Below are 16,644 nucleotides of genomic sequence, written 5' to 3' on the forward strand. Positions count from 1 at the left end.
TCCCCCACTTGAAGTGGGAGCCACCACTCCGAGTAAACTCGGCAGTCGTGGATACCGCTTGGCATTCACATAAAACGGTGTATGCCTGGTCGAGGCGTGCACTGAGTTGTTGATGGCGAATTCCGCCATTGACAAACACTCGCTCCAGTATTGGAACGAGTGAGCGTAGGTCTTCAAGATGTCGACGAGCACGCGATTCACGCGCTCGGTTTGGCCGTCCGTCTGCGGATGATCCGCAGTCGACTTTGAAAGCGGCTCCCAAGAAGTGTAAACACTTCTTGCCACAGGTGCGATGTGAAGCGCGGGTCACTGTCCGACACGATGTCGGTCGGCATGCCATTGTGTTTGAACACCATGTCGACGAACAGACGGGCCGTCTGCTTCGCGGTCACTTCTGCCGGCACCGCAGCAAGATGGTACATCTTGCTGAAGCGGTCGACGAAGACCACAACACCGGTATTCCCTCCGCTGTCCGGGGGAAGACCAAAGATGAAGTCCAATGACATGGACTTCCAACACTCCGACGGAGTCGGTAGTGATTGTAAAGGAGCCTGCGCGAATGGCGCAGGCTTTACGCGTTGACATACCTCGCAAGCACGGATGTACTTGCGCACCCACTTGTACTGGTGGTGCCAGTAGAAGTCGCCCGTGAGAAGGACGTATGTCTTCTCACGTCCGAGATGTCCCGCAGTCGGGGCATCATGATACTCGTACATGATCCTGAGTCGCAGGTCATGGTCATTCGGCACGACAACGCGATCCGCGTTGTCGTCGACTACATTATAAAGCAGTATTCCGTCGTGCACGATAGCGGTGTGCACGCGCACGAAGATGCTTGGGCAGCTTCTGACGGGACTTGTCAGAAGGTACTGTGCCGTAGGCCAGCAAGAGTTTCGCGTACGCGGCCTTCACGTCGGCCAACAGAGACGACGTGGGTTTGCTCGTTCGCATGGCGTCAATGGCATTGACGTCAGCAGCTTCTGCATAATCCGGCCGACGTGATAACGTGTCGGCCACCACACTCAATCTTCCGGGTTTGTATTCGACCCGGAAGTTATACTCTGCAAAGAATGAGAGCCATATCACCATTCTTTGTGATATGTGTGGCGACTTCACTGGGGTTCGCAGTGATGCATGGTCTGTATAGACCACGAACGGTCTACTTCCAAGTAAGTACACTCGGAATTTCGCGAGTGCATATTTCATGGCAAGGAGTTCCTTGTCATGTACCGGATAGTTGCGCTCAGCTGGCTTCAGCTGACGCGATTGGTAGTAGACGACACGATCACGGCCCTCGTGATCGTGCTGCATCAACGCACATCCGATCGCGAAGTCGGATGCGTCACACTACGTCAAATGGGCGATATTGGTCAGCCACTGCCAAGATCGGCACCTCAGTCAAGCTCCGCTTGACTGCATCGAATGCCTTTTGGCAATCGGTTGTCCACTTCCACACAGCTTCTTTCTTAAGAAGTTGTGACAGCGGGCGGGTCTTGCCCGCGTAGTCCTCCACGTATTTACACAAGTATGTGGCCAAGCCAAGGAACTGCCTCAGTTCCTTGACACTTGAAGGCGTTGGCCATTCATTGATCACTCTGACCTTTTCCGGGCCAGGGCGAACACCATTCTTCCCTACGAGACACCCGAGGACGGGTATCTCGCTCTCCCCGTAGATGCACTTCTTCAGGTTCGCGTAGAGCTTATGCTTTCGCATAAGCTCAAGTAGCTTCCGGAGATGCACCGGTGCATCTCTACGTCGGTGCATCTCTACGTCGGTCTTCCCGTCCGCAGCTCGGCTGTGGATGAACGCATCATCGAAGTAGCTCGGCGCGAAGTCGCGCACCGAGCGCAACAAGTGCGTCACGCGCCTGTTGGAAGTGGCAGGGGCGTTCTTAAGCCCCTGCTGCATTACTAGCCACTCCCAGAGCATGCCGCTTGGCGTGCTCACTGCCGTGAGAGGGATATCCCTCTCACGCATTAGGGATTTGGTAGAATCCATCTCGCAAGTCGAGAGCACTGTAAACGGTGCTCCCGGCCATCGAATCGATGATAACATCTTTTCGCGGTATCGGCGTCTGCGCCGGCACCGTCGCATCGTTCAGCTTGTTGTAGGCATGAACGATGCGCCATCCGCCCTGTGGCTTCTTGACACAGAACGTCGGAGCACTGTGCGGGGACTTTGATTCCCGCATTTGTCCAGTTTTGCGACGACTTTCGAAGAAGTCGTCGATTGCTTTTACTTGCTCTCGCGGTAGTGGCCACTGCCGCGTGACACAGTACTTCGTGCCTGGCACGAGATTAATCTCGTGCTGGATGCCCTTGCCCTGCGGGAGCTTCGCAGGAATATCTTCCGGGAGTACGTTTTTGTACTCCCTCAACAATTCGTAATAGGGCCTCGACTTCAGCGAGCCCCAGCCTTGTTCCTCGCAGCGCTCTCGCTTCGTCTTCGCACTGAGAGTGTCCTCACACTCAGTGGTACTTTCCATGAAGAGCTGCCTCAGCTCTTCGCTCTCGTTCTTTCGCTGTCCGAAAGAACGCAGACCTGCTCGATGCGTCCATCGTGCAAGTCGCACGTGAATCGCTTCCAGCTCACGACTGGAAGCGTAGTCAACTCCGACGCCGTTATCGGAGGATTAGTGAGCTCCATTTCACGATACTGGAATCCAGTATCGGTACGCGTCAAGACGTTCAGCGTCCCAACGCCCGGCGTCACCGCTTCAGTCTGCCCGCAGACAGTTCTCATGGCGTCTCGGTCCCGGACCGAGACTTGCGCACCGTTCTTCGCATGCACCGTCTTCTTGTTGTGCGGAGCCGGGCTCCGCACAGTTGTTCTTCTGGTCCAGGCCCGGCCATGGACGGTTGTTCGCCGGCGGACCCTATCTGCGGGCGCGCGATATCAAGCCCGGCTTGATCACATGGCGCTTCGTCGTGCAGCCCGGCTGCACGACAGCATACAAATTGCGTCAGTACGGGACGTTTGCAACTGTCCGTGCTGTTTGCAGCGTCAACTCCCGGAGTTGACACGCCTTTATCACCTCGACGCCATTCATTGGCGGAGCCCCTCATGACTGAGGGTGCGTCGGCTCCCGGAGCCGACGCGTCGTTGTTGAACTGGCATTTTCGGGTGAGGGACTGTCCCTTACACGCTTGAACGTTGGTATTGGTTCCCGGAACCAGCACATCTTTTCTTCTGACGTCGGCAGCATTGCCGACGTTGGTCTCGCTTGTGCGCGCCCGCGCGCAGTTCCTGGGCACTCCGGGACAGCAGCATTAAGCGCTGTCTCGACTGGTAAGCCGCGCGTACCTGCTGGTCCGTGCGCTGCGGAAACAGGGCCATCGCTCTCTGTTCCGCTGTCGCGGCCGAAGCGCACGAGCGTGCGCTTCTCACGCTTGTTCATCATAATCGTCCCCACTGTGTAGATATTCATCGATAGCAATTGCATTGCCAGAACCACTGAGGTGTAAAACCTATCAGTTACGATCAGGCGGAACGCACGCGGTCCGGCGGACCCGAACACGTGGCGTAGGTTTCGCACTACCGCTGCCGGACCAGTCATCTCGTCGGGCGGTGTGCTCCCGTCATACATTTGGCGCTTACCCCAGTAGACCTCAACCCTTTATGAGACACAATAGGAACATGGTTAGCATGTAGCAGACACGATAAAACAACTTCAAAACCAAAAAAATAGCGTGCCTTGAGGGACGCTATTTGCCTACCTGATGCAATACGCGGTCTGTGAACAGCACAGCATGAAAGGCTTGGTACCCCCATTTATGCGGCTTATCCTTCATGTAGACACGCATGCGGTTGAACGAAGACCTCGATGGAAGCATCGCTTCGTCAAATGCCATGACGGGTGGCGGAATGAAGTTGCTCTGGAACGTTTGTTGAACCGTAGTAATGACCGGCCGTAGCTTTCACGCGCGATCAGTCGTAGCATGCGCGTCATCATTTCTGCTAAAGTCCATATTGCGTGACAGGTGAGGGAACCGATCCCGAGTCAAAAATGGGTTGAAACACCCACGGGGGATGGCCCCTTCGTCTGTCGTCCTCCAATGGTTCTCAAACTTCTCTTTGTTTGGGGAAATCGTTCTTGCAATCAATAGGCCGATGAAAACGCAAAATTCTCTACCCGAAATGTCGGACGTAGCAAGCAACCAGGCTTTGATTCGATCAGGAGACTGCACAACAAAGTCGCTATCCTGTCGACGGCGATCTTGCTGTCTAGCGTGTTGAGCAGCTACACGCTTGTCTAAATTTTCCAAGAAGTAGTCGTCACTCTTGCCGGCAATATCCTCCCACATCTGGGGCGGCGCAAACAAAAAACGCCCCCAACGCCGTCGAAGCAGTAGTCAATGCTTCATCAGTGGGACCGTGCTGTCCCCGGTAGAAATTAGGGTAGTCATCACTTATCCAAGTATTCGCTCGTGATTCATACGGCTCCCCCATGTATGAAAACGGAGTACAATTGTTTGGAACGCTCCATCCATATCCTTCAAAATGTCCGCATGCACACTGCCCCGGTTGATAGCACCCAACCCTCCTACCGCTTCGACTAGCGACGGTTCAAACTGCACGTCAGAGCTGATGCCACCGTCCTCCACCATGTAGTAAGCCTCGCCAGCGCCAAGATCCTCATCTTCATCAATGATCGACGTCCCTCGCTTTCGCCACCCGAGTCCAAAGCCGCATATCCCGTCACGTCTTCGCAATGTTGGGGTCGTCTAAGAAATACACGGACACGATAAAACTCAATAGCATGTATCCATAACGTGTATATACATCATAAGCGTACCCAGTGCTATTGTAGCATCATCATCTTTGGTTTCTTCAACTTCTGCATCCGACGCACTACCCATCGAGCCGTTGCCATCGTTCACGAAGCATTCACCGCGGTCCGACAAACCTCCATCATCAAACGCGGAGGCAAGGTTGCGTCGGGAAGTTTCTATAGTTGCATACAAAATGACAAAATGTCAACAATGGATCGGATACAGCTAGTGTGTTGAAGTCGTACCATCATTGTCTTCGTCACTTCCGCCACTAAAACGCTCGACTCTCACATGTGGAGATGTAGCTATCAGTTGTTCGGAGTTTTTCTCGCTGGCGTGGCTACTGGCGGCATCCATGCCTGCATATGACACGATAGTGTTAGAATCAACATGTGTGGACACCTTAAGTCAACCGCACCTCCATTTGATGATTCATCATTGATCTCGGAAGCCACATCCACTCTCGGCGCGGCTACCAACCCACCACCACCTGGCACTGCGCCCGGATTCGCCGAAACCGTTCCTGGATTTGTATAAGACACGAAAGTATTAGAATCAAAGCGTGTAAAGACAATATAAGCCTGCGCACCTCTGTCACGTGTTACCGCTTCCTTTTCTTGCCCATCCGCTCTCTCAACAGTCGTCGTGGTTTCTGAAGGCTTCACCGCTTGCTTCTTCATCTCCTCTGACAAGTCAATCTATGTTAAACGCAAGAATTATGCCTCACAATTGCCACAAATGCTTACCCAAGTCGACACGATCCAGATAGCCCATCAGCTCCTTCTCACCGACGAAGAAGTCCACGCCTCGCTTGTCTTTCTTCGTCTTGCCCGGCTTCAGGTAGGTATGTTCGTTGAAAGGCCCGTAGGCGCTATCGAGCGCCAGCTTTCTCGGCACAGCTCACGCCAACGTGCTTGAAATCCAGACATCTGCGGGGTTGCCGGGGAAATTCTCGAACGAACGGCTGGTGTGTGGTGACAAAAAATACCTGCAATTCCCAATACTGATTTGTGTACACCCCATCTCGGACCTCTATTCCTTAATTGTTGAGCTGTACGACTCTTGCACAGCATCCCGGGAAGGATAGGAAATAAGCCTAGCCCTCATTGAGTTAACCTTTGTATGTTGTCATACAAAAATAAAGTATAAAATCCTTAACGTGTCTGATACAGGATAATCCTTTTAACGAATCGTGTCTCATTCAGGCTCTCGCGTTGGGGGGTTAATAAAAATGTTTTGGGGTATTACCTTTTCTAATGTTCGGTTTTCAATGCGAGAGGGCCCGATCTCTCTACACAACCTGTATCGAATCCAGTGTCCGACCTCAGCAATTGAGGATTTATATTTCTACTATTACAGTGATGCAGTCTAGCATTTTCCGTGTAATACTTTCCGCGGATAGACAGATACATTTATCAATCTCTGAGATCGATGATTACAAGAAGAGAAAGCGAGAGCCTCGTTACATGTAGGGCAAGCTGCTGAAATTCTAAAAGTAAAGCGACATCCGACTCGTGATCCCGTCTAAAGGAACAAATTATCCCCCAGGCAAGTTTGCATTACATACGTACAGTACAAGAAAAGCTGGCCCAGCGAAAGCCTTTATAATCGGCCTATGGGATTACCGGGCAACATTCCTGTGTTGGTCCAGGTCCCTCTAAGATGAATCGCAATTCTAGGTGTGGCACCACCGCTGCCTCCTTCTACTTTTTTAGGTAAGCTGAGTCAGACGGATGCTGTTGTGGATAGCCTTCACGGGATTGTACTAATCAGCACTCGTTAAGTATGGATATCTTTCCATACGCCATGCGCAGCAACTGGCGTTCACCAGTTAAAAGTTTGCCTTACCACGACCAGCGCTGGCAATTGCAAGAGTTCGTGATCATCACAAAAGATGAGATTGCTTGAAAGCGTGAGCAGATTCATTTCCAAGTGGAATGGATTTCTTGGTTCTCCTTAGCATGCGTTGGTTGTCACTTCCAAGACAAGGTATGATTGTCATCAGAGAAATCCATGTACAACCTCGCATCGAGCGGGTTTGCGTTGGCGTGAGCATGCTTGCAAGCAGGTCGGGCGGTCCGACGGATGAAGTATCTATCGGTCGGGTCGAAACAATATATTATGCCGGTGCTAACCGACCCGGAGGCGAGTTGATGGATCGATGTAGGCGTCTGGAGGTCGCTTAAATGCGGTGCTTGGATTAAATATTCACAAAAAATATCGTACTAGTACTGTATTACGTAGATTAAGCACCACGCTCGCTTGCGTCTCCACGAAATCAAAGCCACCTTCGCAGCTCCACCCGCCCCTAGGAATACGTTTACTCGAGGGCTTACATCTACCGTCAGTAGTAGATCGGTTTGGTGACTGGTCCTCACCACTCGTGTGAAACTTATTTTTTAGTGTGACAGAATCCAAGTAGAGGCAGCAAACTAGATCAAGCTACGGAACACCAGTCAGGAATGGCTAGATCGTACCAGCTACCGAGTGGCAAACAAAGGCAGAGCCTGCGCTCTCTTCTTACAAAAAATAAGCTTGTACAGGCTTCAAACGGAAAACTGTCCAATGCCTTGACAAGTTGAAACGACATTCGACTCGTAACACACAGGGTTTCCTAGTTGTCTACAGGCACCCGGGTCGTGATCATACATGTAGAGCTCCCAACCCAAAAATGCTGAACCAGTAAAAACCTCCTGATAGATTGCTGGGCAGGATTCCCTCGGTTCCTTGGATTGTCGAGAGCGTTCCGATCTAATTGGGTTTTCCCAAGGCCAAATTCTTTGATGTGGTGGTAATTTATACCGAGAGGTATGGCACTATCGCAAAAATAATACAACGTTTTTAGATACCTTGACCAAACTGATGCTTGGTCTCCGACCGCGACTCACTCTTCAAGGACGGCGGCGGGTTACTATCTTTATGCACGGTTTGTAGCAACCGTCGATCATCATTTAAAATTTGTCTACCCTGGACCCATCACACACAACTGCAACAGTCCGCACTGTGTCAAGCGCACGATGAGGTCTATTGGGAGTGTGAACAGCTTCCTCTCTAGGAGGAGGTCCAGCGTCTACTACGCGAATGGCAAGTTCATCGACAAGGTCAAAGCGCTAAGTGACGACGCGAATCTCTTCACAGCAAAGAGAATACTGCTCTCAGTTTGGATGTGTATCGGAGTGCTACCGCTGCTGCTCCAGGCCCGGAGCTACATCAAGTTTATGACACCGCACAAGATCACTCAAGATCTGGTCGTCCCCGATGGAGCCACAGACCAGACGATAAATCTCGATACACACTGCCCAGTTGAAGGATTGATGGTAGCTGGAGCGTGGTGGAACGTTGCGCCAACGCACTACTACACAATTTCAGTTGGGAAGCTGTGCCACTTTGTCGTGCCGCAATACAACATTCATGGAACATACCTCCTGGGAACCGAAAAAGCAGCTCCATCCCCTACGACACCAGCGAGCTGCTCTAATGACAGCTACCCCTTCCACCACTACTTCTACCACGGGAGTATTGGCTTCTATGCATTTTATGAGGAAGCAGCGGGCACGTACTGCTCGAATGACCAGACGGCTTATGTGGAGGTGCATGGTCTCGGGACGTACGACAGCAATGGCGCACATTTGGCAAAGGATACGGGTGATACAACCTACAGACGGTCTTACTGGTATGGCTTGTTCGGAGCGGTCTGGATTGCATATAGGACGATGCTGATGAGACGAAGCTTCATATCGTGTAAGCGATTTGGAAGAAGGAGCGATATCATGCAGCAAAGAATGCGGTTCAAAGACGCTGTGGTGTACGTTCAGGAGAGCCTCCGATTGTCTGCACACGGAGCGAGAAACTATCACCGCTTGGCGATACTCTATCTTCTGGTCGAGGGCCTCATGAGCGACTTGTTCATGCTCATCGCACAAGACGGATTCATTGCGAAGGTACAGTACATCTCGCTGGGCTACAACTTATCTGGGGTGCTCTCGATGCTGTTTGAAATGGTGGAGACTATGAACTGGCTGAGTGAAAAGGCTCGCTGTTTGACCAAGCGCTTGCTTTTCAATTACGAGACAGCCTTGGTTGGCGAATTCTGCTGCGCTGCGGCAATGCAGATCTATCTCACAGGTTTGAACCGCTCCAGTCTGAAGCACACTCTGCCAGCGGCCGAGGCCGTGTCGTATTACGTGTGGAGCTTGATTGGCCACGGTGTCATCGTTCTCGGGATTGTTGGAACTATTTTGTCGATTCGAGCAACGGGGGCTATCATTGCAGTTCGAAGCACCTTCGGTTCATTAAAACTTTTCATAACACCATGCAGTGTTGATACCGTTCTAGGAGTCCGCTCAAAAATGATACTCCTGAATGGCTACGTCTGGGAGAATGACATACTCTGCTACAAAGTTGAAACTCTCAAGTCCTTCGGGATCATGAATATGCAGGAGGAAGATGGGATGCACTTCTTGGTTCTCCATAAGCTGCGCTGGCTGAGGATTCCTAGACAAGATATGATAGTCATCGGTGAAGTTCGTGGAAATCGGATACAATCTTGCATCGAGAGGCCGTGCACTGGAATTGTGAGCATTTTTGGGAGCACGCTAGGGGGGCCAACGGCAGCCCCCGCAGCCACCACGATGGTGAAAACCGTATTTGCTCGACAAATCCCCTATCTACAGTCTTCCGTTGCAGTTGACACGGCAGAGCTCGAGTGACAATAGACCTTCTATCTTACTTCGTAGTAGCTTTTTAGCATTGATGACACATACTTCCTTTGTAGACTTAGAAAAGAAGCAGCACGTATCATTTGGCACAAATCTGAGCTGGCCCAGTAAAAGGGCAACTTCATCGCTCCATGCTGCCGAAATAGCATCATGCATGATGTTTTGGCACCGAAACGACTGCCTTCGCCCGCTCCGCACTTGCATTTCGGCCGACTCAAGCGAATATGACTGTTCCGCTTACCCCCGAGATGTCCCGTCGAAGTTTAAGGGAGCGTAGGTACCCAGCGACGGGATTCTTGGCGCGATGTCGGCCGTTCCAGGGCATTCCGAGTCACTACCCGCTGCGGACACGAGTGCGCATGAAGCTCAAGTTCTCCAAGCTCGGAACGGCGTGGGAGATTTTCCAGACGGTGTTCGCTCTGCTGGTGTCGGCCGCGTACGTGGTGCAGACATACAAGCCGTACGACGGCCACTTGATGACCACCTTCGACACCACTGCCATGCTAGTGTTCGCGACCGATTATTTCCTTAACATTTACTGCTGCGAAAACCGGTGGCAGTTCGTATTCAGCGTGAACGGAATCATGGATGCGCTCACCATTTTCCCAGCTCTCATTGACCAGTTGAGTACTGGCTACGGCAAGTCCTTGCCCTTCATCCGCTTCGTCCGAGTCATGCGCATGCTTCGACTTATCCGCGTTGTGCGCGTTGCCGGGTCCCAAACAGTATCCGCCGTGCAGAAGCAAGTGTACACGATCATACTCCTGACGACCTGCTTGATATTCGTGGCTGCTGGTGTTTTCCACGCTGTGGAATCAACCGAAGGGCCCAACCCCATCTGACATTCGGCGATGCTCTTTACTTTATAGTGGTCACCATCGCTACTGTCGGCTACGGGGATATTGTGCCTGTCACGTCTGTCGGTCGTGCAGTAGCGCTGGGGGTTATCATCGTGTCCTTCACCATGATTCCAGCCGAGATTTCGCGTCTCACACACCTCATGGCACTTCAATCGCACTTCCGAACGACGTATCACCCATCCGTAGGGAAGCCTCACATTTTGGTTGTTGGTCATGTTATGGAGCCTCGCAGTCTGTTGAACTTCTTTCGCGAATTCTACCACCCGGATCGCGCCTTAGGCTCGATGAACTCTTTGGCCGGCCCTGCTGGAACACAACACGAGATCGACCCAGCGATAGTCGAGCTTCCTTGCGTGATTGTTGGGCCAAAGGAACCCACAGAAGAGATCATCACCCTCTTGGATCACCCCGTTCTCCAAAATCGAGTAACTTACATCAAAGGGTCAGTGATGAGTGAAGAGGATATGTGCCGTGTCGGCGCCGATGCTGCGCGGGCATGCTTTGTTCTCGCCTCAAAAGCAGCACCAAACACCAAACACACGGACGCCGACACAGTCATGCGGTTGCTGGCCATTCGGAACTACAATCCGGATCTGCCTGTGTACACCCAGATCGTAAGTCCAGTCTTCTTGGACTACATCAACGGCGTTGACGCAGATCAATTACTGTGTTTGGACCAGATCAAGATTAGCCTGCTAGCGAAAAGCTGTCTCTGTCCAGGCCTCGTTACGCTCATTAGCAACTTGTTCCGGTCCTCGAGTCTGGCCAACCGCCAGATCCTCACCAACTGGGAACAGGAATACGCTGAAGGAATGGCGCTAGAAGTCTACGCCACCGCCTTGCCGTTGGTATTTCACGGTCTCACATTCAGCCAGGCGTGCGAGCTTCTGTACAACATTTCGTATGGAGAAGTCATCTTGCTAGCAGTGTACGAGCAGCCAAGCGCACCATCTTCGACCACAGTGAATTCGAAAAACTCTCCCACAACAGAAAAAGCGGCGCCGCAATTGCGTAGATGCTCGTGGACGCACCAAGTGGAACACCCCGCCCAAATGCTGAGCAACCCGGGTAGCTCGGTAGTCATGCGTCCGGGTCAATTGGTGTATGTGATGAGCGAGAGTAAAAAGCTCACACTCACGTCATCCATCGCCAACGAGTTGAAGGCCTGGCTGGCTAAAGGGAACGTGATGCCCACGCGAGGGGCAAAATATAACGCAAAGTCAAAGCATCCCCCACCGAAAACAATGCTTTCACGATCGGTAGGATACAGCATGGCAGAATCAGCAGAGACCCGAGCCGTAGAAGAAATGCTCATCGAAGAGGCCAAGCACCCATCCACAAACGAAAGCATCCGAAACCACATCATCGTTGTTTCCGACCTCAACGAAACTTCCACAGTAGCGTTCGCGCAAATGCTGCGTCTGGAACGCCATGTGCCGGGAAATAGCGAGTACCACCCAGTCATTTTCCTGTCGTGGTCTTCATCCAAGAAGGCAGCCGCTACTTGTCGTGAGCTACGCGAGTTCGACGACATTTTTGTCATGCTAGCAACGGGTGATTCCAAGCGCGAGCTGCTTCGCGCTAACATTCTTGACGCCAGCCGCTGCGTCGTACTTGCGGATAAATCCAACATCCAGGACGTCGACGGGGAGGCCGTTGATAGCCAAACGATATTTCACTACCTGGCAGTGCTGTCAATCCAGGCCGAATTTGGCATGGATACTACCTCGGGCCTCATGCCAATGGTCGAGCTGAACATGCCTCGGACGATGCAAATTCTCGATTCAACACTGAAAAAGCGGACAGCGTCATCCTTTCAGCACCGCCAACAGCTCGATTCTCTTGTGGTGGCCACTGCTCCAATATGTAACTTGGCTGTTGTACCGCCAGGTGCCCCCCAGCGTTTATCGGATCAACGCGTAACTAATAACGGCAGCGATCTCAAACGAAAGATCGGTAAGTCAAATGTCGTCAGGAACATCTACATGCGAGGGGCAGACAACATCAGCACTCTCGACCAGCAAGTGAAATTGAGCAAGCGGATTAACACTAAACGCACCCTTATCCGGCGTGAGCAAGAATCCAATCGACGGCATTACTTTGACGTGCGTCGATCGGCCCTGCTGCCATTTTTTGCGGCAGGCTACGGGTTTTCAGATGACATATTCGACAACATGTTGTGCCAGAGTTTCTTCACGCCGGGGCTGATCCGCTTGATCTATGAACTCCTCTTTTCTGAGAATGGTCGCCCTGCTGCTCTATCAGGCGATGACAGGAGTTTTTCCTCGTGTACCGCAAGCTCGATAGTACAAATTCCAGTACCATCCAGGTTTGTCCAGAAAACCTTTGGCGAACTCTTTCTGCACTTACTTTCCACTAAGGAAATTGTCGCCATCGGTCTCTATCGCGGCACTGGGACTCCATTTCAGCTGCCGTACGTGGCCACGGGCCCAGATAGTGATACAATTCTAGTTGAAGACGACTTGGTATTCGTCCTGGCCCACCCGGATACTCTCAAAACTACAAAACGACCACGACAACAAGAGAAACCTGGGCTAGAAGCAGTCTCAGGCATGTCAAGCCATAATCACGTTAAATTCTTCGAGCCAGAAAGGAATACGGCGCCGTCAACAGCCAACCATTTGCCAGTGACACAATTGCCACCGTTGGCAGTAAACCCGAAGGGACCAACACTTTTCGAGCGTACTTTAACTAGGGATGAGGCTCTAGCATTTACACGGACACATCGCTCCTTTCGTTGAGCTGGTTCTTCACCCTCAAAACTGACAATTCTGAATCCATTAAGAGCTGAAGAGTTTTTCCAGGATGATCTCGCTGTTCGTAATGGTGGTTCCACCCAGGACAATTTGATACTTGGTGTTGTCGCTCAAAGCGTCATGCACTTCTTGGATCTACAGTGATGGCAAACAATGTCAGCAAAACACATTCTTGCACAACAAACGAATCACTGGCGACCTACCTCCTCAAAAGTGATGCCTCCGACAACGAACACGACAAGCACATTCGAGTCACCCAACAAACGACTAGCGTTAGTGGCACGTTGGCCACTACCATTCCCGCTGCCGACGCCGAAACCAAATTTGCTAAAGCCACTTTTAAGAAGATCGATGCCTGCACGTGTCAACTGCTCGGATGCATCGACAATCTATCACAAAACCTAAGGTTAAGAAAGCCTACCAAATTAAAGCACAGCATCGATATACGTACATGCTCAATCCCCGGAATAGGCGTTCCCGAAGGATCCACAATTGTGCTACAGAGCTGTGCAATCAATGAGCTTGGTGAATCCGCAGTCTTCGACACAGTTCCTTCGTCCGTGATATTTACAAACTGCTGCTCGCAATCCTGCAGTAACAATAGCACAGCAAATACATCAACTCGTCAGCGAATAATACCCTCCCTTCTGGCATAGTTAGGCCGGTCAGCATTACCTTGAGCGGATCCATCAAGGTTTCTACATAAGTTTCGATAAGTGACTTCGCCTCTAGGACCTGGAGCTCACTGTTTCTGCTATTAGTAACATTCCTCGACTCGGTTGGAGAATTGCTGTCGTCATTCCAATCCCAATCGTCACCTTCCGTATCAATTTGCTCCGTAGCAACATGCTCAACTTGTGATTCATTCAGGCTGATATATGGGGATAGCTGGATAAACAGTTCCGGAAGCGCAGTTTGCACCGAAACTGGGTTTGTTTGAGCCGCCTGCATGATGTATAAGGGCAAATAGTTAGTGCTGATTGGCTTGCGCAACACAATACGATGATACGGTTTTACCTGCAGGACACTGTCGACAAGAGCTTTCTGAACCATCTGGACTGTGAAGTCTTCCAGCGGTACTCCAGATGAGAGCGCAAATGCATGCACCAGCAAGGTTAACAACTCTTGCAAAGGAATAATCTCCTCGCTGGGTGCTGCAGCCCCTGACTGCACCGCAGATAGCTGGCGCTGCATGACATCAGCAACTTCCGGGATGATCCACTCGCGACCACCTTGCTTCCGAAGCTCATGCTGGCGCACTGCACGCTCGCGGCACTTATCCCACAGTTTTTGCGACTGGTCCATACGTTCCAAGGTTTCCAATACGATCACTCCGAGTTCAACGAGTGAGCTATGCTCGAGGTTGGTGGGTTCGCCAGCCTCTAAGATCTTGCTGATTCGGCGCAGAACCACATCACGCCCACGCATTTTTTCTCCCGGTCTGCGCGTTACAGCAGTTTTCTGAATTTTGCCTTGCTGAACCAGGGATTGTTCCACGACTTGGAGCCGCTTATCTAAATCGCGCAGCGCTAGCTTTGCCGGTCGGAAAGCCAGAGAGCGGAACACATTGGAGCCGCTGGGTATGGTCGGATGGCAGAGACTGGCACCGCCCTTCCATTGGATCTGGGAAACAAAGTCCGATGGCCGGTATCCAGATTCGTCGAGTGTTGCAGCCAACGGTGTCGATACTGACAACGGCGTAGGCTCGCATCCATGAAGAGGGAAAATTTCCGTCACGTTCAGCTTTGCTCGGTTCTACGAGCACACAAAGTTAGTTCGATCTTCCTTCCATCAACGGCGAATAACGTACCGATGCGACGCTGTATTCAGCAGTGCATTGCCCAGCAGCAGTTTGCGTCGGCGTTTGAGGCAACAGCGCGAGGATGCGGTCGAGCAGGGAGCTCCCAAACGAGCACGGCGACGCCAAGTCACTCGTCCTGCCACCCAAACAAACACAGAAACCAGCCAACAATGAGACCAAAACCCTCCACCGAAAAAAAAAAAACACACACACTACTCCAGCCCGTACCGATCAACTATGACCATCGAGGCGCGCTGCGTCCCCTGCATCGTCTGCGCGGCGGCGTCCTCCTGCATCTCGTTCAGGATCCTCAGCAGCGTGTGGCCGATCTTGAGCGACGTGGCGCCCACCGCGAAGATCCTGTCCTTCACGTCCAGCCGCGCGCCGAGCGTCACCTCCGCCAGCGCGTGGGCCAGCAGCCGCATGGAGCGCCGGAAGTCGCTGGGGATGTGCTCGGGCAGCACGTCCTTCACGTGGCTGTACTTCTTCCCCTCGGACGTCGTCGCCGCTGCTCTGCCACTGGGCGACGCCGGAGCAGCAGCAGCAGCAGCAGCCGCCGCCGTCTTGACGTCCTGCACCTGGCGCAGCAGCAGCGGGAACGCCGCCGCGCACGTGGGCTGAGCCAGCACGAAGACCGACGGCTCTGGCGTCGGCGCCTTGCTGGAGAGCAGCGGCACCACGTTGAGCGGCAGGTGCAGCACGTTTAGGGCGTGCTGGGTCTCGTGCGCCGCGTCTGGGTCGTCCCAGCCCCATTCCTGCTCCGTTTCGGCCTCGTTTTGGGCCGGGAAGGCCGCGTTCTTGCCCAATTCCGCCGCGAACTCGTGGAACTTCATGGCTCTGGGAGCGCGCGCGCCGAAGTCGAAGCACTCGTGCGCGCGCTCCGACAGGCTGCTGCACACGGACACGCGGCGAGCCACGCCCAGCGCCAGCAGCCGCGCCAGCGCCGCCTCGTAGCTCCACAGGAAGCCGCCCAGCAGCAGCACCAGGTGACCAACACTCTCGTTTTCAGCCAATCGCAGCAGCGCACGCAGCTCCGCGGCCGACGCGCAGCGCAGCAGCCGCTCGGCCGCCAGCACGTCGCGCACGCCCAGGTCGCGCAGCAGCAGCGGCAGCGCGCCCGCCCAGCGCAAGCTCTCGACGCAGCCGCTCTCGGCCGCCAGCACGGCGCCGCGCAGCGTCTCCGCGGCCTGCAGCACGCCGCCCAGCACCAGCTCCTCCGCCACGTTGACGTTCATTCTTGGATGCGGGTGGTGTGGGCCACATGGTGGGATGCAATGTGGACTACGTGAAAAAAGGTGTGGTCCACATGGTGCAGTTGATGTGGATTACGTACACTTGTGTGGGTTTGGTGTGACTTGACTGACAAGCGTGAGGCGGAGCTGAGCTGCAGCAATAATGAACAAGGGCAAGGCGGTGATTCTGGGCTTCGGCGTCACGCTGGTGGGCGTCGCAGGTGCGGTGGGCAGCGTTGCAGCGTTTGGACTCGCCGTGCAATGCAGTGAGGCTGATTATTGGTGTCTTTTAGGGGCGCTGGGCGTCTACCTGCCGCGGTACAGCAGCATGGCGCAGCAGGGCCGCGAGCGCACGTCGAGGCGCCGCGAGGCCGTGGAGAAGGGCGAGGCCGAGCCCGCGCCGGAGAAACCGTCGTCCTCTTCCATGTGGAAGAACATGGACAAGAAGCGGCGCGGAGAGTAGAAGTAGATCCCCCAAGATGC

The 16,644-nt window shown here is 53.1% G+C and overlaps 5 protein-coding genes across 6 annotated transcripts; 2 read left to right on the top strand and 3 right to left on the bottom strand.

Annotated features, from left to right (window-relative positions):
• Positions 1–4,699: 4,699 nt before the first annotated feature.
• IUM83_17408 (uncharacterized protein) lies at positions 4,700–5,547 on the bottom strand (the record flags this gene model as incomplete). The annotated part of the gene is made up of 6 exons (XM_067942361.1): positions 4,700–4,725; positions 4,797–4,949; positions 5,019–5,132; positions 5,192–5,296; positions 5,363–5,458; positions 5,520–5,547. 6 exons carry the CDS (start codon positions 5,545–5,547, stop codon positions 4,700–4,702), a joined length of 522 nt encoding a protein of 173 aa, XP_067782465.1.
• A 4,303-nt stretch (positions 5,548–9,850) lies between these two features.
• Positions 9,851–12,274, top strand: IUM83_17409 (Voltage-gated Ion Channel (VIC) Superfamily; the record flags this gene model as incomplete). 2 transcript variants are annotated; one of them, XM_067942363.1, is made up of 3 exons in its annotated part: positions 9,851–10,286; positions 10,361–12,096; positions 12,242–12,274. In XM_067942363.1, 3 exons carry the CDS (start codon positions 9,851–9,853, stop codon positions 12,272–12,274), a joined length of 2,205 nt encoding a protein of 734 aa, XP_067782467.1. The 2 variants fall into 2 exon arrangements, with proteins under 2 accessions (XP_067782467.1, XP_067782466.1); XM_067942362.1 differs by lacking the exons at positions 10,361–12,096; positions 12,242–12,274 and having other exon boundaries at positions 9,851–10,333.
• Positions 12,275–13,152: 878 nt separating this feature from the next.
• On the bottom strand, positions 13,153–13,818 carry IUM83_17410 (uncharacterized protein; the record flags this gene model as incomplete). Its single annotated transcript, XM_067942364.1, has 4 exons — positions 13,153–13,263; positions 13,332–13,517; positions 13,580–13,717; positions 13,804–13,818. 4 exons carry the CDS (start codon positions 13,816–13,818, stop codon positions 13,153–13,155), a joined length of 450 nt encoding a protein of 149 aa, XP_067782501.1.
• Positions 13,819–13,856: 38 nt separating this feature from the next.
• On the bottom strand, positions 13,857–16,164 carry IUM83_17411 (uncharacterized protein; the record flags this gene model as incomplete). Its single annotated transcript, XM_067942365.1, has 5 exons — positions 13,857–13,873; positions 13,947–14,073; positions 14,146–14,883; positions 14,939–15,065; positions 15,158–16,164. 5 exons carry the CDS (start codon positions 16,162–16,164, stop codon positions 13,857–13,859), a joined length of 2,016 nt encoding a protein of 671 aa, XP_067782500.1.
• A 160-nt stretch (positions 16,165–16,324) lies between these two features.
• IUM83_17412 (uncharacterized protein) lies at positions 16,325–16,624 on the top strand (the record flags this gene model as incomplete). The annotated part of the gene is made up of 2 exons (XM_067942366.1): positions 16,325–16,382; positions 16,455–16,624. 2 exons carry the CDS (start codon positions 16,325–16,327, stop codon positions 16,622–16,624), a joined length of 228 nt encoding a protein of 75 aa, XP_067782528.1.
• Between the last annotated feature and the right edge of the window lie 20 nt (positions 16,625–16,644).

The sequence above is a fragment of the Phytophthora cinnamomi genome (assembly GCF_018691715.1).
Source record: "Phytophthora cinnamomi strain GKB4 chromosome Unknown Contig106, whole genome shotgun sequence".
NCBI classification, from domain to species: domain Eukaryota; phylum Oomycota; class Peronosporomycetes; order Peronosporales; family Peronosporaceae; genus Phytophthora; species Phytophthora cinnamomi.